The sequence below is a fragment of the Pseudopipra pipra genome, chromosome 5, assembly GCF_036250125.1.
Source record: "Pseudopipra pipra isolate bDixPip1 chromosome 5, bDixPip1.hap1, whole genome shotgun sequence".
Taxonomy (NCBI): domain Eukaryota; kingdom Metazoa; phylum Chordata; class Aves; order Passeriformes; family Pipridae; genus Pseudopipra; species Pseudopipra pipra.
The window spans coordinates 27,243,206-27,264,922 of record NC_087553.1 but is presented as its reverse complement, the minus strand read 5'-3'; the positions used below and the strand labels follow the sequence as shown (position 1 = coordinate 27,264,922).

General features: G+C 47.9%; 5 protein-coding genes and 1 long non-coding RNA gene across 6 annotated transcripts; 2 read left to right on the top strand and 4 right to left on the bottom strand.

Annotated features, from left to right (window-relative positions):
• Positions 1–1,810: 1,810 nt before the first annotated feature.
• Positions 1,811–2,840, bottom strand: LOC135414505 (uncharacterized). Its single transcript, XR_010430701.1, has 2 exons — positions 2,357–2,840; positions 1,811–2,197 (listed from the first exon to the last, which is right to left on the bottom strand). It is a non-coding gene; the product is annotated as an uncharacterized LOC135414505 (long non-coding RNA).
• Positions 2,841–2,881: 41 nt separating this feature from the next.
• Positions 2,882–3,652, bottom strand: LOC135414469 (histone H1.03-like). The gene has a single exon (XM_064655288.1). The coding sequence runs from the start codon at positions 3,625–3,627 to the stop codon at positions 2,947–2,949; it is 681 nt and encodes a 226-aa protein (XP_064511358.1). The 5' UTR covers positions 3,628–3,652; the 3' UTR covers positions 2,882–2,946.
• Positions 3,653–9,036: 5,384 nt separating this feature from the next.
• On the top strand, positions 9,037–12,885 carry LOC135414503 (histone H3-like). The gene is made up of 2 exons (XM_064655321.1): positions 9,037–9,348; positions 12,324–12,885. Exons 1-2 carry the CDS (start codon positions 9,051–9,053, stop codon positions 12,776–12,778), a joined length of 753 nt encoding a protein of 250 aa, XP_064511391.1. The 5' UTR covers positions 9,037–9,050; the 3' UTR covers positions 12,779–12,885.
• On the bottom strand, positions 9,076–10,636 carry LOC135414485 (histone H2A type 2-C). Its single transcript, XM_064655305.1, has one exon. The coding sequence runs from the start codon at positions 10,581–10,583 to the stop codon at positions 10,194–10,196; it is 390 nt and encodes a 129-aa protein (XP_064511375.1). The 5' UTR covers positions 10,584–10,636; the 3' UTR covers positions 9,076–10,193.
• A 718-nt stretch (positions 12,886–13,603) lies between the features above and the next one.
• Positions 13,604–14,164, top strand: LOC135414488 (histone H2A type 2-C). The gene has a single exon (XM_064655308.1). The coding sequence runs from the start codon at positions 13,661–13,663 to the stop codon at positions 14,048–14,050; it is 390 nt and encodes a 129-aa protein (XP_064511378.1). The 5' UTR covers positions 13,604–13,660; the 3' UTR covers positions 14,051–14,164.
• Positions 14,165–14,546: 382 nt separating this feature from the next.
• LOC135414502 (histone H4) lies at positions 14,547–15,204 on the bottom strand. Its single transcript, XM_064655320.1, has one exon. It carries the CDS (start codon positions 15,193–15,195, stop codon positions 14,884–14,886), a length of 312 nt encoding a protein of 103 aa, XP_064511390.1. The 5' UTR covers positions 15,196–15,204; the 3' UTR covers positions 14,547–14,883.
• Between the last annotated feature and the right edge of the window lie 6,513 nt (positions 15,205–21,717).

The window sequence follows — 21,717 nt, the reverse complement described above, 5'->3', positions numbered from 1 at the left end:
GGTTAACCTGGATAATAATAATAATAATAATAATAAAAATTGTGTGTAGAAGCTTGGCAAGAAGGCCTCCCCACTTGGGAGGAGAGAGAGGAGAGTAACCCGTTGATGGTCTCCAAGGTTTTTTTTAGGGTCTTCCTCCTAAGTAGGTGAAATTTCTACCTTTCTTATATATACCACATTCTTATCCCACTCTCCTCTTACGTATGGTGTGATCTAGGTGGAGAGTTAAGTAATATAATCATATATGTGGTAACACATACTTCATTAAGCTTATTCACATATGTAGTAGTATGAGTTTTAATAGTTAAATGACTCCTTTTTAGGCAAAAATTAGTTTTTTGGCCATGTATCCCTCAAAGTTCAGATAATATGACTTTGTTCTATTCTGTGTTGTTTCTCAGAGCTAAAGCAGGACCATCTTATCTCCACAAGAACTCTTCCTTCAATCAAATCATTCTCACTTGATGGCAGTGATACGTACCTCCATGCACAAAGATGACACAGAAAGTACACAGCGTAGGCCATAGACAGTAAGATACAGCCCTTGCCTTGGTCCTTGGTCAACATCCCACACCCTTGTGCTGTGGATGTGTGTGATATGGTTTTGCCCATGTGACCATAAATGGGTTTCACCTTTTCAAGCTCAGCTTTAAGAATAAATTAAGCATACCACATTTACTACAACAATATACATGCAGTTTGACCGTGCCCAGTCAAAACACCTCCCCTTCTAGTTTTCCTCCCAGAAATAGTGGTAGCAGGCTGGAAAATTGCAGTTGACCCACTCTCTTTGGGTCAGTGCACCCAGCCGGGTGAAACCCTTTGAGAATTAGCATGTGCAATTCCTGACATCCTCCACTAATGCTAACTATGAGAGTCTGGTAAGCACATCTCCACCCCAAACTGGGGGCCAGGCAAGTGAACTCAGGAATTCAGGCTGTCAGGGTGAAGGGATATGGCAAGATAATTTCAGGAAAAGTGGGGTGTGTATGCCAGTGTGTATGTTACGTAAAGGAAGAGATCACAAGCTCAAGCAAGGATCAAAATGTTGGATTCACCCTAAGAGGCAATGAAGAGTAAGAACAGTGTTTCAGGAACAAGACTTCAAAATAGATGCTCTGTTTTGTATTTCTTCCCCTTTTAGTACAGATTTAGGATGCTGTCAGTCTGTGAAAACACGAATACCAGTGAAATCAAATCCCACCATTTCTCTTCCAAACTGCAGGGACCCTGTTTCCTTGACATATATGAGGTTAACAGCTACGGACATGAGATCAACCATCTGTGCTAAGAGCTAAGTAGGTAATTTCCTGAAATTCCCCATTCTTCCTTGGGGAAGTAGTAGTACCAGCACTGTGACTAAAGCAAGGAAACAGCCTCTCCCCCTCACTGCTCCCTGACTGCTTCCCACCCCTGCAGACAGAGCTAAGAGGAGAGAAGGGTATCACTTGAGTGCAGTAAAAACAAGGGAGGGAGAGTATGGCTGAGTTGTTGAATAAAGTACCATGAGAAGGTGGCAAATTCACCTAAGTTTAGTACAGCACTAATAAAAGCACTTATGAAAAATGAGGGAATAACTAAACCTGCAGGAACCAAGAGCCATGCCCTGAGAAGCAAGAGCTGGAGAACACTACAAATGAAACTACAAACCCAAAGAACAACTTTGCTTGAACTTTAAGCTCATTAACATGGTAAGTACCCACCCCTAGACTATGAGTGCCCCTTACTCACATAAGCCCCTTTCTCATAGAGCCTGTGCACTGTATCTTTAAACAGAGACAAGAAAACACAAAACCAGTGACTACATCTGTAGGTTGTTACGTATACAGAAAATACCAGCTTTTTATTGTTCGAATTCCATAAAAATGAAAAAACCTGGCATACTGAAAGTGTACTAGCCTTGTGGATATTCCACCTAGAACCCATCTCTGCATTGATATGATATAAAATCAAATATTTCGACTCTGTATATGACTTGCACGCCAGCTGAAAGAACCCATATTTAGGAAAACAGATTCATCGGGGAAACGAGGCCGTTTCAGGGTTAGGGGGAGACACGAGGGAGGCTCCGACCCCCGCGGGTTCCTACCACGCCCAACGCCTTCTCCGAGCGCCTCCATTGACGAAACGAACACCCAGCTAAGAGCCGAGCCCGGCAGCGCCAAGGTGCAGGAGTTTCAGCACCGAAGTGGAGGACCTGCGGGCAGCATCAAGGTAGCTCGAAACCTCCGCGCATCCCAGATCCCCCTCGCCCTACAGTTTCCAAAGGAGGAAAACTAGACTGGAAGTGGAAAAGCCGGGGGGAGGAGTGGGGGAGCGGGAGGCGAGGAGGAAGGGAGGAAGGGAAGAGACGTACCAGGAAGTTCTTAAGCCTCTTCCGAGTGAACTTATAAAAGGTGAAACGCCTTTTTAACCTGAAAACTACTGGGCAGTAGAAAAGCCCAAGAGCGGGGCAGCCAATCTTTACGCAGCGCGGGCTTTTCAAAATCAGTCGGTCTCCGGGGGCGGAGGGAGGTGCTTCCGAACGCGGCTCTCCCGTCTCCAGGCTGATAGGAGAAACTACACCGCCAGCCCTGCTCCCAAGAGCCGGGACGCCCTGAGCGCTGTTTAACTCCCAACGGGGACTCCGGGCTCGCACCTAATTCCTTGCGGATAACGGGATGGTATTTGCACCAGCGCCAGCGGACTTTCTTGAAATCAGCTGTGCTGCGGTGCTGCCCAGCACCTGTAAAAAACAAGACCGCGGAAATTTATTACTGAGTCCACCTAAAAGTAAGCGAGAGCAACGGAGAAAAAAAGGTTAAAATTGCGCGCGCGCGCACACACACCCCCACACCCCCCCCCCCAGATGTAAAAAAGTTTCAGCTCCTTTTGTGTAAACTTGGGTGGCTCTTAAAAGAGCCGTTGGGTTTATCTGCAAGGCAGACAGGATTTTTTCCGAACCATTTATTTTTTCTTGGGCGCTGCCTTCTTTACTTTCGCTGCCTTCGGCTTGGCTGCCTTCGGCTTTGCTGCCTTTGGCTTCACCGCTTTTGCCTTAGCAGGGCTCTTCGCTACTGCCGCCACTTTTTTCGGCTTAGCAGCCTTTGTCGCCTTTTTGGGGCTCTTGGCTGCTTTCTTGGCCACGCTGGCCGCCGGCTTCTTGGCTTTCTTGGGACTTTTCTTCGCTGTCGCTGCCTTCTTGGGCTTCTTAGCGGCGCTGGCGGGCTTCTTAGCTGCCGGCTTCTTGGGCTTGGCTGCGGTTGTTTTCTTCTTAGGAGCCTTTTCCTTCACTTCTCCAGGTTTCTTGCTAAGGCGGAAAGAGCCGGAGGCGCCGGTGCCCTTGGTCTGCACCAAAATGCCTTTGCTAACGAGGCTCTTGATTCCCAGCTTAATACGGCTGTTACTTTTCTCCACATCGTAGCCGCCGGCAGCCAGCGCCTTCTTGAGCGCAGCAAGGGAGAGCCCCTTGCGCTCCTTGGAGGCGGACACGGCCTTGGTGATGAGCTCGGTGACGCTGGGCCCCGCGGGCTTGCGGGCTTTGGAGCCGGCCGCCGCTTTCTTCGGCTTCTTGGAGGCAGTAGCCTTAGCCGGAGCCGGGGCGGCGGCGGCGACATCGGGCGCAGCGACGGGAGCAGTCTCAGCCATGCTTCCTTGCGGATCCGGGCGAACAATGGAGGCAGCGGCGCCGCTGCCCCTTTTATAGCAGCGCCGCGCGCGCTGATTGGTGCGCCGCGCGCTGCTCCACCGCCCGCCGCCGCACCCGTTGTGTTTTTTCCCGGTCCAAAAAGGACTTTTTCCTCACGAAATTTGCTGCCGATGCACCCCGTTTCTGCCCGAGAGGAGAGGAGGGAGTCTGTCCTACAAGCTAATGGAGTTTCCCATTGGAAGGAGTAGAAATGAGGGAAACGCAACCGCTGAAACTTAGCAGCGTGAAGCCGCAGAGACCTCGGCAGAGAGAAACCTTCTGTTTTTATTTTAAATTAAAATTATACCATGGGCTAAATGGGCACAACTGGCATGAAATCTTGTTCTTTAGAAGGTTCTCTACAGAGCAGGTCAAAACCAAGGTGGTTTGGACGGTTGGTCTCACAGTAAATTGATATTAAAGCCGAGGAAGTAACACAGTTTCGCCCCATGGTCCCAGGCGCGGATGCAGAGCTGACTCCCTCGGCTGAGCCGCTTCCCTCCGAAATCATCCCTCTCGGTGTCCCTTCAGCAATCCCGGTGTCTCAGCTAATGCCCTGTGGGGAGGCGTTTGTGCTTTAGCTGGATGTGTGAAAGTCGATGTTATTTTCCTTCTGCTTCGGTATTTCATTGGAACAAAGCTCCGACGTGCCCCCTCTGAAGAGTGGTGTTTCTGTCACTGCACTTTCAATGTAATCTTGATGAAGTCGCATTCGTTTGTTAAATTCAGGAGTCATGATGGTTGCAATTGCAGTATATCACTTCTTTGCTTCGTTTGCAAGGCCGTGTTGCTTTCTTTTAAATACCATTTAACAGTCTGCCTGCAATAGTATCGTGTTTCATACACTAGATATCCGGGCTACCATCAGCTCCTAAAAATGTGAAAACAAATATATTCAGGGTGAAAAGTAAATGTAAAAGGGCGAATGAAATGTAGGTAATAGAGTTCCCACTATCTAGGACTGTGAAAATAAAAAAACACAGTAACTTGAGCCTTTGTGAACTGTCATATTCTTTTCTAATTACCTGTGTTTAATTGAAAAATCTAAAGGGCTACAGTTAGATCAAGTACCAGTAATTTGGAATACCGGGGGGGGGGGGGCGGGGGGTGTTAAACCTTTGTTTGAAGGTAAATATTGAAAAAAATACACCTTAGTGAGGTCTCTTTCAGTAATCTATAAAACCTATAAAACGAAGGTAAATATGTGTTTTGGATTACGTGGCTGTGATAATGATCATGACAAAACTGCAAAGTGTACTGCAGGACTGTGATTGTTTATTTATTAAACACGGAAATGGGAAATTGTGTTTAATGCCCATTTAATCTGATGTTTATTATGTATAATGGGGGAGGATTAAGGTCCTCAGTGACATTACTGATTGCTGTATCAGAATGCTGACAATGAGGAAAATATTTTTTTTCTAAACTAGTAGTAGTAATCCCATAGGCACAAAGAATAGAGAGTTCAACACCTCCCAGAGGCACTGGGGCTAATATTTTGTAATTCTCTGATATCTGTATATAAGTAGTTTTTTTGTGTCAAGCTATTCATATTTAATTGCAGCTTTCTGTGAATTCTCTGGACTTGTACAAGGAGTACTGTAATCCTTATCAAACTTTGAAAGACTCATAGTAATCTTTTTATTTTTCCCTAATTCCTTCAGACAGAAACGGATTCCAAGATTCCTGGAAATATAAACAGAACATCAACTTTTTTCTTGGCTTTCATTGTCACGATATTTTGTTGACTTACTTAGAAACTGAAGTGTTTAGTGATCTGATGCTGGTGTCTCAAGCTCATCATCGCTTCATGTAAGATATATTACTGAACATTGGAGATAATCCCTACCCACCATGTGTGAGAGATTTGCGACCAAGAAAGGACAGATTGGTAGTATCAGGCTGTGGATGCATATAGGTAAAAAGTCATTATGATCTCCTCTACAATGCAGACCAAAACCAAAGATGGGCATAAAACCAGAACACAGGAAGGGCAGACTTGAGCGTTGATGCAACTCAGAGATAATTTACCTCTCTGGCTTTTTTATTCAGATATATTTTACTTTTGGATGTTCAAACATAATATCCTAGAATCATCCAAATATTTGTATTTTAATCCAGTAAGTAGGTTTTTATTTCTCAGCCACTGTAGATTAAAATTTTATTTTTCAGCCACTATAAAATATAACCCAAAACAGAGAGCAAATGCTCAAATTAACAACTTGGTGCAATTAACACAGATATAGCAGGAAGGCTTCTCCAGACTTTGATATTCTCCTGTTTCTTCAGGTAGAAGTTGTATCTGGATATCATCACTCCATTCACTTTCCCTTCATTTTCTGAATCAGTAAGTGTCAGTAGTAATACCGAAATATTTTTTTTAAATGTTGTGACTTTCCTTCCAGGAAATAAACATGTTTATGGACTAGCACAGGCTTTTGCAGAGATTCTACCCAGAGGTTTTTTTTAGAGGTGAATAGAAAAAAAAATTTAAAAAAAGGAGCTGTTGACAGGAAAATGTGGTGAGTTCCGATTCTGCATTAAAATCCCACACCTGCTCTGGATGAATTCAAATTTATGCAGATTGTTTACAGAAACCAAACATTTCCCCTTGCTCCTATTCCAAAGAGGAATGGGGTAGGTAGTACCAAATGATTGTTTTCCCGTGTTTTAATAAAAAATTTTAAAGCTGATGCCAAGCACAGGTGTCCTACTGTTCAGTAAATCATGAATCACTGATTCTTTCTGCTTAAAAGAGTCATAGGCTCCCATTGCTTTCCTCTGTGGCTACTGACATTTATTTTCCTGAATGACTAATTAAAGTCAAAATGTCCTATAATAAATGTTGATTCAGTATTTTCAATATCCCATGTGTAAATGAATAACAGCTAATTTCTTCACCAGGAGTTGTGGTTTCCACGAGGGTGAGGCTCTTGGCTTGGTTGTAGGGCTAGCTTATTTTATCTGTCTTACAATTTCTGCATATAGGGCAAGGTTCATTGTGGGTTATGCACTACAAAATGTTCAAAAAGTCTGTATTCCACATTTGAAAGGCATATCAATTTTATTTCTTTTTTTCTCATGCAAAAAATATGCCTCATTGTCAGGAAATAGATCAGTGTTGAAATCACAGAAACACCATTCAAATACAAATGAAAACTATTTCTCTGTCTTCCAGCCTTTGTCCACTAACACTCTTGGGAAGATAGAAACCCTGCTGCTCAGCTTGAAGAAGCTCAAATGGATTGTAACTTTTCATTTTTCTTTTTCTCTCGGGTGGAGCAATAGCAGTTTCTGACACAGCATGAGACCTAAAAGCTTCTATTGGAGCTGGTAAAAGGATGAGAATGATAAGAAGGGTCGTTTTATGCTTAGTCAACAGTATAGATCTACTAATAAGTATGGGTGAGAAAGAATCATTTTCCAGGTCACAGATTCCCAAAGCTGATGGAAGAAGGATGTGACCTACAGTGGTTTTGTAACAACCATATTAGAGCTCCTTCCTGAATTGTAAGGGTAGGATGGGAATGAGGCCTTCTTGTCCACAAGCAACTCACATTTATTGCCCTTTAGAAACTCCAGATATGGCACAAGCAGATAACATTCTGGTATAGTGTAGTGAGGAAAGTCAAAAATGTTTGCAAAATTCCTAACCCATGTGGAATTTTTTTACTTTCCCTCCATATGGCAAAATCAGTTCATAAAGTTCCCAAACTCCATTGATAGCAGCTAGCAGAATTCCTGTTACTATGTAACAGCCCAAGCTCTGAGGGTTTAGAGGCACACACAGGAACAAAGCCCAGGGCAGCCACTTCATACTGATTTCTGCTGTTTGCTGCAGATGGGGGGAATTTGAAATGCAGTTTGCAGCTGCTATGCTCACATTTCCCATGTTCAGCAGTAATCCTCACTGATGAAACATAAAGAGGTTAATTTAGTGTTCGTAACATACAAATCAGAACTTCATCCGCATATAAAATTATTTTCATGCAGATTTTCTGAAAAAACAACAACAAAAAAAAGCCCCCCAAAACCCCCAAAACACCAACAAGCAGAGACCAAAACAACCCATCAAACAAACTGCACTGAAGAAACCAACCAGATAAATGCACAGACAATGGTCTCCACGCTGATAATTTATGAAGGAAAGAAGCTGAGAAGAAAATTGCAAAAAATATAAATGAAGATAACCTAAATGAACAGGTAAAACAATTAAGAAAAATTATAAGATATGCTTTCAGAATTTTTAACCAATAATTAACACCCTATTTGCTATAGTTAGCTAGTGGTTTTATAAATTGTTAACAGTTATTCATTGTCTTCTAGGCTATATATATATATTTTCACATGCAATGCTACTTAAAAGGGTTCCAGAACCTATGTAGGCCCCAAACTGATATCTAAAAAAGGCAAAAGGGAGAAAGAATATTATTCTTTCAGTTGGCACACTGTTTCTGACAATTATATTCTGTAGCTGGTTAAGTTTGTTTTTAAAGTATTGCCATCTAAGTTCCCAGTATACAGTAAGCAGCAGCAGAAGAACTAGAGAATATGAGTTCAGTGATTTAGTGCTCCTCACAAAGGAAAATAAAATGAAACGAAATCATAAGATCTGCACCTATTGTTGGAAATAATCAATACCAGCAAAAGATAGGCTATTTATAAAAAAAAACTGACATGTGGAAAAAAAATATGTTGTGCTGCAGGTAAAGCAACACAGTAAAGTGGAACATATTCATTATAAGACTGAAAGACCAACATAAATTGCAAGACAAATGTATGCTCCTAACACTTAAGTCATCTCGTAGAAAATGCAATTTAAAAATGTTTAAAGAAAATTATATAAAGCCCAGAAGGCGGCAGGAGAGGGTAAGATACGCGAAGTCAAGGCAAGTGACTCAGAACACTTCCCCCCAACACTGTACCGGGATAGCGCTGCGCAAACCAGCTGGAAAGATCCGGGGGACCCCCCGCAAGACTGGCGGAATCCCGGTGCACGGCCGCACTAGGCCGCAACACTCTACGGCACCTGAGACTGGTCAGGCCGAGTCTAGATCGACTCGTCAGGGGAAGCGCACTCAGAATATCATAGAAAGGTCTACGGGCCGTTGATGAGTCCTAAGGGGAAGATGGGGGGAAAAGCGGTTCAGTGGGCTGAGGGGGCTGGGGGCCTCGGAGCGAGGCGCAGGCGGAGAGGGAGGCGGGGATTGTGGCGGAGAAGCCGCCGGGGCCCCGGGGCGGCGGCCGAGAGCAGCGGAGAGGGCGGAGGCGCAGGCCCCGCCCCCGCCCGCCGCGTCCGCCCCTGCTCCCAACCAGGTCGGCTCCCGGCGCATAAAGGGCGCCGCGCGGCCGGCGGCGGTTAAGAGCGGTCAGAGACGGCAGCATGTCTGGCAGAGGCAAGGGCGGGAAGGGGCTCGGCAAGGGCGGTGCCAAGCGCCACCGCAAGGTGCTGCGCGACAACATCCAGGGCATCACCAAGCCGGCCATCCGCCGCCTGGCTCGGCGCGGCGGCGTCAAGCGCATCTCGGGGCTCATCTACGAGGAGACGCGCGGCGTGCTGAAGGTCTTCCTGGAGAACGTCATCCGCGACGCCGTCACCTACACCGAGCACGCCAAGAGGAAGACCGTCACGGCCATGGACGTGGTCTACGCCCTCAAGCGCCAGGGACGCACCCTCTACGGCTTCGGCGGCTAAAACACACCTTTTGTTCCCGGATCACCTCGAGAAACCGAACCCAAAGGCTCTTTTAAGAGCCACCCACTTTCTCTCAGAAGAGCTGTGTTGCTTTGCTGTATTTGTTTGCTCCTGCTTTGTTTTTAGTAAGTCTCCTCCTTCTCATGCTCCCGCTCTCCGCCTCGCCACCCCCCAACCCCATTTTTCATGTCGGGCTGCAGCTTCTAAGCGGCTTAAGAAAAACGCCAAAACCCCGGTTAAGGCAATAACACCCTCCCCCAAGAAAATAATCCTTTGTTTCCTCGTGACTAGCGTGTTTGACGAACACGGCGGGGCTTGTGAAGCAGGCGCTTGATCACTTTTCAGCGGGCGGCGCTGCCGGCAGCCCTAGCCCTAGCCCAGACCCATGTCCAGCGCCGATCGGGTTAAGCGCCCGCGCCATTTCCAAAAGCCCGCGCGGACGCCGATTGGCTCCGTCCGCCACCTTCCTTGCTCGGCAGAGCCCGCGCTCCGATCCCGGGACGCTCGTCCCAGCAAAGCGCACACCCCCTCCCCAGCCCCGGGAAAGTGACAAGGGAGCTCTCGCCGGCGGCGGCTCACGACCACAGCGGAGACCGCCCGGCCGCGACTGAGCTCTCCGGCAGAACCAGCCCGGCGCGGCTATACGAAAGGGACACGTCCCAACCCACCCGCCACGCACGCACCCAAAACCACACACAAAGACTAAGTGCTCCCTTCAGCCCCCCCGGATGCACGATCCGCAGCGTCTCAAGCTCTTTCTCGAGGCTGTGGGTGGCTCTGAAAAGAGCCTTTGGGTTCGCTTCTGGGCTCGGGACGCTTTCGCCGCCTGCTTTACTTGCTCTTGGCTTTGTGGCTTTCAGTCTTCTTGGGCAGCAGCACGGCCTGGATGTTGGGCAGCACGCCGCCCTGCGCGATCGTCACCTTGCCCAGCAGCTTGTTGAGCTCCTCGTCGTTGCGGATGGCGAGCTGCAGGTGGCGGGGGATGATGCGCGTCTTCTTGTTGTCGCGGGCCGCGTTGCCCGCCAGCTCCAGGATCTCGGCCGTCAGGTACTCGAGCACGGCCGCCAGGTAGACGGGCGCGCCGGCGCCCACCCGCTCGGCGTAGTTGCCCTTGCGCAGCAGCCGGTGCACGCGGCCCACGGGGAACTGCAGCCCGGCCCGCGACGAGCGCGACTTGGCCTTGGCCCGCGCCTTCCCGCCCTGCTTCCCGCGCCCGGACATCTTCCCTGGCTCGCTCCGCGACAAACTCTCACCCTACACTACACCGGCAGGTGAATGACGACCGCCCTCAGCCCGCCGCTCTTATATCCCCTCCCTCCGCGCCGCCGCCGCCTCCCGATAGGTCGCGGCGCCCGCCGGGGAACGAGCAGCCCAATGGCGGAGCGAATCTCGTTCTGACCAATCGCGGCGGGCGCAGCGCCCAAAGGCTCCGCCCGCGCTCTCCACGCGGCCAATGACGAGGCGGCACGGGCGGGACTCAGCGCGCGCGGCCCCGCCCGCCCAGAGCGGTCACTCCCGCTCCCCCCCCGCCCGCCGCCGCCGCCGGGCCCCGGGAGGGTTCGTTCTCCCTCGCTTTTCTTTGCTTTAGTCTTTGAAAACCGCCGGCATGCAGAGGCCGGGTTGCGAGGGCGGAGTTGCAGAAACAGAGGGGAAGAGAGAGACGCCCTGCCTGTGTCAGCGAGCGGGAGAAATTAGGGGAGTCAGGATAGGCGGTACACTCTCGCACTCCGGGCATTTTCCCCGCACGACGATTGCTCCCCTTTTTAGCACCGCGGCACCCCTAAGTTTTCCGCTCTTTCAAAACTTCGGACTTTCTGAAATTGCAACAACACGGCACTTCACTCCCGTCTGTACCCCTAACTTTAAATGAACAAAGGATAATACTTCAACAAGGTCTCCCCGCTCTTTTAATGACGTAACGCAATTTCCCTCACTGTTGCGCGGTTTTCTTTTTAGTGTTTCGATAAGGTTGGCAGGAATACTTTGAAAACTACTGTAATTAGTGGAAACACCCTCAGCTTATCGCAGTGTCACAGCCCTTTTTATAGTGTATGTGGTGGCTCTTAAAAGAGCCTTTGTGTTGGTCAGAACATTTTTTAAAACTAACAGTATTGTTCTGATGAGTTGTGGAAACAGAGGGAAAGAGAAAGACATTCTGGCTGTGTTAGTGAGTGGTGCAAAAAAGGTGCTGGAGGGTTACAGGGAGAAGGGAAATGTAGCAGCCCCTGTCGGGACCCCCTTCCCAGGTTGTGAGGGACAGTAGTTGAACATTGACTCTGGACTCAAAATCTAAAAGTTTAGTTACGGCCTTTGAATCCTAGACTTCTCTTCTGGTCCAGAATTCCTTATAGAGCTGATGAGTTAAAGTATCAATAATATACTAAGAGGTAAGAGATCTGAATAGTTTTCATTTTTTAAAAATAAATATATGTTTTTTAAAATCTCTTTCGTATTTATTCTTAAAAATACAGGTTTCCAGCGGCCATCCCTCTCTTTTGTGTTAGAATATTAAAGAAACATACAGAACATATCAATATAAAAATTTCAACAGCTTGTTGTCCTTGATAGCTCTGCAGAAATATATCCGTAAAAATTAAAGCGAAAATTTCACACTTACAGGAAGTAAAAGTGGTTTAATAAAGGAAGTGCAAATTATTAACTTACACAAAAGTTCCAGCTATTGCGTGGCTTCATAGTTACAAGAAATTCTGTGAGTTAATAATAAAACTAAGTCTTCTAGTTTCTGCCAATGAAAGCACTTTACGATGTTAAAATTGTGATTTTTCTTTTTAGGAACATAAAGTATCCAGCAAGAACAAAGACGCAGAAGAGTAGGCGGTATCTGCCAATGGCGGGAGTTTTAAACTTTGAATCCACCAATGAAACTCAGCACGTACTCGTCTGCCTATCAGAGAAGGCACGGGTGCTATATATAGCCCGCGAAGAGATGCAGGGTGGTAGTGCTGCTGCGGCTGCGGGCAGCTCCCAGTGTTCGATTGGTAGCTATGGCGCGCACGAAGCAGACGGCGCGGAAGTCGACGGGCGGGAAGGCGCCCCGCAAGCAGCTGGCCACCAAGGCGGCCCGCAAGAGCGCGCCGGCCACGGGCGGCGTCAAGAAGCCGCACCGCTACCGGCCCGGCACGGTGGCGCTGCGCGAGATCCGCCGCTACCAGAAGTCCACCGAGCTGCTGATCCGCAAGCTGCCCTTCCAGCGCCTGGTGCGCGAGATCGCGCAGGACTTCAAGACCGACCTGCGCTTCCAGAGCTCGGCCGTCATGGCGCTGCAGGAGGCCAGCGAGGCTTACCTGGTGGGGCTCTTCGAGGACACCAACCTGTGCGCCATCCACGCCAAGCGCGTCACCATCATGCCCAAGGACATTCAGCTCGCCCGCCGCATCCGCGGAGAGCGTGCTTAAGACTCAACAGAACAATACTGTTAGTTTTAAAAAATATTCTGACCAACACAAAGGCTCTTTTAAGAGCCACCACATACACTATAAAAAGGGCTGTGACACTGCGATAAGCTGAGGGTGTTTCCACTAATTACAGTAGTTTTCAAAGTATTCCTGCCAACCTTATCGAAACACTAAAAAGAAAACCGCGCAACAGTGAGGGAAATTGCGTTACGTCATTAAAAGAGCGGGGAGACCTTGTTGAAGTATTATCCTTTGTTCATTTAAAGTTAGGGGTACAGACGGGAGTGAAGTGCCGTGTTGTTGCAATTTCAGAAAGTCCGAAGTTTTGAAAGAGCGGAAAACTTAGGGGTGCCGCGGTGCTAAAAAAGGGAGCAATCGTGCAAGAGTATACCGCCTATCCTGACTCCCCTAATTTCTCCCGCTCGCTGACACAGGCAGGGCGTCTCTCTCTTCCCCTCTGTTTCTGCAACTCCGCCCTCGCAACCCGGCCTCTGCATGCCGGCGGTTTTCAAAGACTAAAGCAAAGAAAAGCGAGGGAGAACGAACCCTCCCGGGGCCCGGCGGCGGCGGCGGGCGGGGGGGGAGCGGGAGTGACCGCTCTGGGCGGGCGGGGCCGCGCGCGCTGAGTCCCGCCCGTGCCGCCTCGTCATTGGCCGCGTGGAGAGCGCGGGCGGAGCCTTTGGGCGCTGCGCCCGCCGCGATTGGTCAGAACGAGATTCGCTCCGCCATTGGGCTGCTCGTTCCCCGGCGGGCGCCGCGACCTATCGGGAGGCGGCGGCGGCGCGGAGGGAGGGGATATAAGAGCGGCGGGCTGAGGGCGGTCGTCATTCACCTGCCGGTGTAGTGTAGGGTGAGAGTTTGTCGCGGAGCGAGCCAGGGAAGATGTCCGGGCGCGGGAAGCAGGGCGGGAAGGCGCGGGCCAAGGCCAAGTCGCGCTCGTCGCGGGCCGGGCTGCAGTTCCCCGTGGGCCGCGTGCACCGGCTGCTGCGCAAGGGCAACTACGCCGAGCGGGTGGGCGCCGGCGCGCCCGTCTACCTGGCGGCCGTGCTCGAGTACCTGACGGCCGAGATCCTGGAGCTGGCGGGCAACGCGGCCCGCGACAACAAGAAGACGCGCATCATCCCCCGCCACCTGCAGCTCGCCATCCGCAACGACGAGGAGCTCAACAAGCTGCTGGGCAAGGTGACGATCGCGCAGGGCGGCGTGCTGCCCAACATCCAGGCCGTGCTGCTGCCCAAGAAGACTGAAAGCCACAAAGCCAAGAGCAAGTAAAGCAGGCGGCGAAAGCGTCCCGAGCCCAGAAGCGAACCCAAAGGCTCTTTTCAGAGCCACCCACAGCCTCGAGAAAGAGCTTGAGACGCTGCGGATCGTGCATCCGGGGGGGCTGAAGGGAGCACTTAGTCTTTGTGTGTGGTTTTGGGTGCGTGCGTGGTGGGTGGGTTGGGACGTGTCCCTTTCGTATAGCCGCGCCGGGCTGGTTCTGCCGGAGAGCTCAGTCGCGGCCGGGCGGTCTCCGCTGTGGTCGTGAGCCGCCGCCGGCGAGAGCTCCCTTGTCACTTTCCCGGGGCTGGGGAGGGGGTGTGCGCTTTGCTGGGACGAGCGTCCCGGGATCGGAGCGCGGGCTCTGCCGAGCAAGGAAGGTGGCGGACGGAGCCAATCGGCGTCCGCGCGGGCTTTTGGAAATGGCGCGGGCGCTTAACCCGATCGGCGCTGGACATGGGTCTGGGCTAGGGCTAGGGCTGCCGGCAGCGCCGCCCGCTGAAAAGTGATCAAGCGCCTGCTTCACAAGCCCCGCCGTGTTCGTCAAACACGCTAGTCACGAGGAAACAAAGGATTATTTTCTTGGGGGAGGGTGTTATTGCCTTAACCGGGGTTTTGGCGTTTTTCTTAAGCCGCTTAGAAGCTGCAGCCCGACATGAAAAATGGGGTTGGGGGGTGGCGAGGCGGAGAGCGGGAGCATGAGAAGGAGGAGACTTACTAAAAACAAAGCAGGAGCAAACAGAAATACAGCAAAGCAACACAGCTCTTCTGAGAGAAAGTGGGTGGCTCTTAAAAGAGCCTTTGGGTTCGGTTTCTCGAGGTGATCCGGGAACAAAAGGCGTGTTTTAGCCGCCGAAGCCGTAGAGGGTGCGTCCCTGGCGCTTGAGGGCGTAGACCACGTCCATGGCCGTGACGGTCTTCCTCTTGGCGTGCTCGGTGTAGGTGACGGCGTCGCGGATGACGTTCTCCAGGAAGACCTTCAGCACGCCGCGCGTCTCCTCGTAGATGAGCCCCGAGATGCGCTTGACGCCGCCGCGCCGAGCCAGGCGGCGGATGGCCGGCTTGGTGATGCCCTGGATGTTGTCGCGCAGCACCTTGCGGTGGCGCTTGGCACCGCCCTTGCCGAGCCCCTTCCCGCCTTTGCCTCTGCCAGACATGCTGTCGTCTCTGACCGCTCTTAACCGCCGCCGGCCGCGCGGCGCCCTTTATACGCCGGGAGCCGACCTGGTTGGGAGCAGGGGCGGACGCGGCGGGCGGGGGCGGGGCCTGCGCCTCCGCCCCGCCCCCTCCGCTGCTCTCGGCCGCCGCCCCGGGGCCCCGGCGGCTTCTCCGCCACAATCCCCGCCTCCCTCTCCGCCTGCGCCTCGCTCCGAGGCCCCCAGCCCCCCTCAGCCCACTGAACCGCTTTTCCCCCCATCTTCCCCTTAGGGTGTGGCGGGGATGCACAAACCGTGTTTTTTTCTGACTGTGTGACAGTGGCACTGCAGAGAGAACTGGTGGTCTTTAGGCTACCGTTGTTAGGACCACTCTTGATGTCTCTGTAGTTCTGAGGTCGGATGGGAAGGACTTGATGTACTGGGAACCATCTGATGTAAGAATTATCAGGTCAGCTTCATGTCGTTGTGGTTGTAGATGGCGTATATGCTGTGAAGCATAAGGATAATCATGCCTTTATCTTCACCTCAGACCAGAAAGAAATGTGTGTTTTTCTAGAAGCTGGCTGTGCCTGACTCAGAGTATTACATGACTGGAGAATCCATATAGGGCTTCTTCAACACAGACCTGGGGAAGACCCTTTATTGTCTCTCCTGTGTCTCTAGTGTTTCTTCATAATAAATCCTGGACATCCTGGTGACTTACAAGAAGCATTATATTTCTGTCAAGGTCACTGTTATTACTGGATGAAAATTAATCAAAATGGGCTATGTCAGCCATGCACATGTTTTTAAAGGCTTGGCACAATTATCAATGGATACTATTTCTTTCATGGAATATGTTTTCTTTTTACAAGGGCATGTTGCAAGTGATAACATTTCTCTGCATTATTTTGGTATAACTTCATGACTTGAAAAATCAGTCATCCTGACTTTTAAATCCATACCTCATTTCTTCTGGCTGTCCTTGCAGTCCTTAATTTTGTAGCTAAGGGCCCACTGGGGCCATGAAATTAGCATAATTCCAATATGGAGGATTTGCCTGTGTTCATCGTGGCCAAATACACACATGATTTTTCACACAGAGGAAAGCCCTTTAAGATGAAAAACTGGGGGAGATCTCTCTGAATTCTGGCAACCATTTGTCTTGTTGATTCTGGCATTTTTTCCTCCCTCAGTCACAGTGACTCCAGGAGGTTAGGTCCATCAGAGTGGGGTCTAAAAGTGTAATGGTGAAGTAATTCCTCTGCAGCATCTTTCAGCTCAGATACTTTATATAAGAGCATAACAGCCTGGCCCTGAACACTCATGATTCCTTTATATCTCTTCTTTCAAATGACTTGTCACTCACTCTGCTTCACTTATATTATCTTCCCTCTTTACCTACAGGAAAGGGAATTCAGTTCACTCTCCTTGCTGGTTGCCATTTTGTTCCACTTCATGCATGTTTTCCAGCACCATTTTATAACACGCACACGCTGAGGACAGTTCACCACGTATTAATGAGATTCTCCTCTATGAAAGGGATACATATAATATACACGTCCATCACCCATTTGTCCATCTACCACTCCCACTGTATCTATTCCTCGACCTTTTATGATTTGTAATGCCAAAGCAAAATCTTAAAGCATTAAATATGACAGATCTTTTGTCTAGAGAAAACAACTGCTAAACACAAAGAAAAAATCCATTCAAGGCTCCCCAACTCAAAGACGTCCCCTCTGACTCAGTGAGTCCCTGGTCTACAAATCACTAGGACCTAAGGGACCATTTTGATGAGATTAACAGATATTGTTCTTACCATCTTTATTTACTGGCATCTGTCATAGTTGGGATATTGTCCCAGGTTGGAGTTTCCTGCGAGTTACTCAGTTCTTCCAGTGTTATGATCATGTGTCCAGAACGCAATTCAAAGGACAGCAGAATATCAAGGCTGTCCTGCTCATATTGCCCATTAATTTCTCTGCACTCTTGATCCCTGATGATATTACTAACTGCAGAAACAAGTTCTACTTGTTCTACACTGTGTATTCTTCCTCTGACCTCTCCCAGACTTATAGCTCATGTGTTCCCAACACTAGCCCAATAGAGCTAGTGTATCCTTCAACTTTAAAAAGGATTGTAACCAACTAACCCTGCTACCCTAGGGAGGAGGTGACCAAAACAAAGAAACAAACAAGCCCACCAAAATACCAAACCAGAGTTAAGATCATTCTCCACATAAGGACAACAAGCACATGTTGTAAAATTTAAAAAATAAATAAATAAAATCTAAACCCAAATAGATTTCAGGATTAAGAACCCTCCTTTTTTTTTTTTTTCTTAGTGTCAAATGAAAACAAAAGTTCCTGTCCTCATCCATTGATGTGGCTGACACTGATAATCTGTGAAAGCCTTTCCATGTACTCAAGCATGTCAAGGCCTGTTTTCTTCTAAAGAATTAATAAAAGAAGCACTGATTACACTTTTGCCTCCCCTTAGGTTTTGGTTCTTTTTTCTTTTCCTCCCCCCCCAAGGAAGTTGTTTATTAAAAGGAACATGCATTAGAACTGGACAATTAATATCAGAATTACTCAAATGTTCACTCTGTTGATCAGCAGGCCCTTTTCTCAACAGCTTTGAGTAATTTGGGCTATTAAGTTTCCTTGTACGTGTCTCCTGTTGCAGTTTGAGCAAACCCAAAACCCCAGCTGTTTTTTCTTTACTTACCACCTCTATACAGCTGGATACTAGGTGATCCCTGCTCCTGGCTGCTCAGTGCTTACCTTGCGTGCTAGTCTGGTTGACCATATAATTAAATATAAGGTGTTACAAACTACAAACTTCAAACAGCACACAAAAGTTAAATTTGTTATTCTTTTCCTTATTTCAAACCCAAATCAACAAAATCTTGATTGCATTTTCAGTTCCAAAGCAGAAAAAAACCTGTGTCATGAAGACCAAAATTTAGTTTTAATATATTCATTATGGAAGACAATCATTTCTGGAACCAGATCATACAAGGCAAGTTGTGGGCAAAATAGGCGAAACCTATTCTTCCTGAATGTGCCCAAACTGTATACATATAGGCTCATGAGCCTGTGAAGCCAGATTCCTGACTTCACAACTGTCTGATAGCAGGAGTGCTGAGTGACTGGCCTCATTTATATATTGTGGGGAAATTCAGGCACCAGCCGGCCCTTCTAGTGCCCTTGACAGTCTGGATGACATACTAACCTGGGATAATGCTGCTCTGGCACCAGACCATGGGCTGCACAGCACCAAAACACGAACTGTAAAAACATAAGCTACAGCACAACACAAACTTACACAGTGAACAACTCTTCAAAACCTTCCTGTTCCCTTCCATGAGAAGACAGCCAGTTTATATAGCTGGCACCCAAATACCACCTTGCAATACTCCTTCTCTAGAAAGGTGGTACAAACAGCCTTATCTAGAGCCAGTACCTGCTTCACCTTTACACCGCTGATAAAAACTAGCAAGGCAGCACCATTTGAGGGCACCTTTGCATGGTGTGTGACAGTGCTTTGGCTCTAATTGTTAGCTCAAGTCCAGCCTACATCATGTATGAGTGACACCATCATTGCCTGTGTGGCAAAAAATTGGATTGCCTACCAATGCAAATGTACCTGGAAGCATGTCACATCAGCATCTGGGGGGTCAACAGCCAGGAGATGGCAAATTGTAGACCAGCTATACATGAACTCTGTGTCCAAGGACACTTTGTCCCTCATAGTAGCAAACACATTGCTGGCTAGAGAGGGAAAAGACATTTAGATTGGCCACATTGCTCCCTCCCTCTTACCAGAAGTCGCAGACAGCCCTGCCAAACAAATAGGAAAGAGTGGAGGGCAGAAGGCATGCAGAAGTACTAGGGTGTTGTGGAGAGGAAGAATGAGTTGCTTAGCTCCATGAGAGCTGCTCACTGGTCTGAGCAGCCAGGATTCAGTGCTGATGAAGATACTGCTATCAAAGGACAGCATGGTGGCACCCCTTCTTGGTGAAAGCAAGGCACTCTCGATTCAGGAGGAAACAGGTTTTTTTGGGGAGCTATAGCTGATGGAGCTTCTGTTGGTGTTGCTTACCTTTCATGGATACTTTGTCTCAGGGCTGGAGGTGTCCTCAATCACTCACTGATGACTACATTCAAACAATGCCGGGGTGGTCCAGAACACAGATTGTCGAATATCTTGGGTTAGTTTTAGAATACCAAATTACATTAAGATATAAATAATCCTATTCTTTGACATACGACTGACTGAGGACCTTTTCATTGTGCGTGAGAAGGGTAAAAATGCGTTAACTTTATGAACTCAGTATAGTAAAGAAAGGTCCATATTTCCATATTTTTTTTCCTTGTTGGCTGTTCTCAGAAGGGTTTTGGCCCCCTGCATTTTTGCTGATTTTTTTTTTTTCTTTCCCAGGAAGAATATCCTTCCTAGTGCCTCCTAACTATGGACATATCCAGGTTTTGGACTATAGTTTTTCAATTGCCAAATGACATGCCATGGCAATGAAGACAGGAGGCCTCAATAGGTGCCCCAACCCTTAACCAAGGGTACAGGGAGGAGTGTTCAACATTCCAGGAAGCTGAGTCTACAAGGACAGTCATCCATTGCCCTTCCCTATTTTATCCTGCTCACTACAGATGCTCATCCATACACTGAATTTTAAAAGCCTCGTGTGACCTCAGCTCGCTTAGGAGCTTTAACAGCAGTAGCAGCTGCAACATTAGTATTAAGTAGGCAGAGACCTGTTTTGCTGAGCTGCAACAAGTTTTCAGTTTGGTAGGTATCACTTTAAAATTCCTTAGCTACATGTTAAAAGTTGCTAAACTGTGCTGGCTGGTTGGATCACACAAGTCATTACATTTGTACCTCAGATGAAGGATGAAGTCACTGAGGGCAAGTAAGGCATGGGTGTAACACTGTAATAGGAGTGTAATCACGGTTGAGGGAGCATTTACACCTCTTTCCTGTGGAACATGTAATCCCGAGTGCAGCACATAATATAAAGGTGCTCACCTAAATCTCTCTGGAAATTGCCATTTGAAGCAAGGAGAGGGACTATGGTGCCCAGATGTAACAGCTGTACATCCTCCAGCTGTCCAAGAACGACTGACCACAGCACTCACCTACATTAGGTAGAGCAGCCCATTAGCCACATTTGTGTGGCTGCTCTCATGCTAATGCCTCCTAACAAAATTGTTTGAGAACAACTGCTGTGCTCCCTCTCATTATTGCAAACATATCTAAATATTCCCCAGAGCTTATTTTCTTAGGAACAAGTATTGGCAGGTCCTAAACTGGAGATGGGAATGTTTGATAGTTCTCAGGTGTAGCGCCAGTCCTTGGCTGTGGCTTATGTGTCTCCTTGCTTATGCCAAGAGGTCTAAATATCTAAATATGCAAAAGTTGGGCAGACCTGGGTATCTGCAGGGAAGCAACATGCAGAGAGGGCTCAGATTGCAATCTTTTGCAGGTTTATGATATAGTGTGTCCTGCTGGGGTGCCCATGAGGTGAGAAGGATTGAATTCACTCATATGAAGTAGGCATTACAGTGGCACTTTCCCCAAAAGTATCTCTGGAGATCCTGATATTACTTTCTTTCTCTTTTAATGAATAATGAAGTCTACTTGCCTCCAGTTCTATTGGGAAAACCAAACTGCATGCAACAGTCTATGTGATGTCATCTTAATGAAATTTTTCTTCAATATCCTGTATCTAAATCAGGATTATTTCCCTTTCTCATTTGCTCAGCTGGAGGTGAAACTCCTATTCCTGCCTTTTAGGTAATCCTTCACCACATTTTTCCTTTGTCTGAGTACATCTGTTCGTTCTATCTGAACTATCTGCTTAGATTGCAGAGTAGCTCTTTTTAAAATTGCCAAATACACCTTAACTTTCCAAAATATTGTTCCTGCATGTATTTCTTTCACATAGAGAAGAATATGTGTTCCAAGCAGAAATTCGACATTATTAAAGTTATTTTATGTCTTTTCTGCAAAACCATTAAAAAAAAAAAAAAGATCCAAGCTTCTCTCTGTGTCATAAAATTTCTGAAACTTCAATTTATTTCAAGATAGTAGATTGTAACTGATGGAGATTAGAAACTGATATGCATATATTTAATGGTCCTTGTTGAGAATGGGAAAAGGGTAGCAACTGCTGGGAGAATAGTCAGGCAGAAAATTGGAATAGTGACCATTTTAGCCACCTCCATTTCAGCCACCGATAAATGTGAATCAAAGCTCTGTGAAGCCACAATTGAGAGATGGAATATTTACAATTCCTCCAGCAGAGGTTACTGAAGTAAATGTGTTTAAAATAACAAGAATAAGCAACAGCAGTTTTTCATTTTGCTGATATGTCACTTACAGTCTATGCTTTTCCACTGTCTATATGCTATGAAGTCTCTAGACAACTGTTAAATCTCATAGCCTCACAACAGTTGCTACCTTATTATGCTGTGCAGTCAAATCAATGGAAAGTTTTGGTCATTTATTTACAAACATACACAA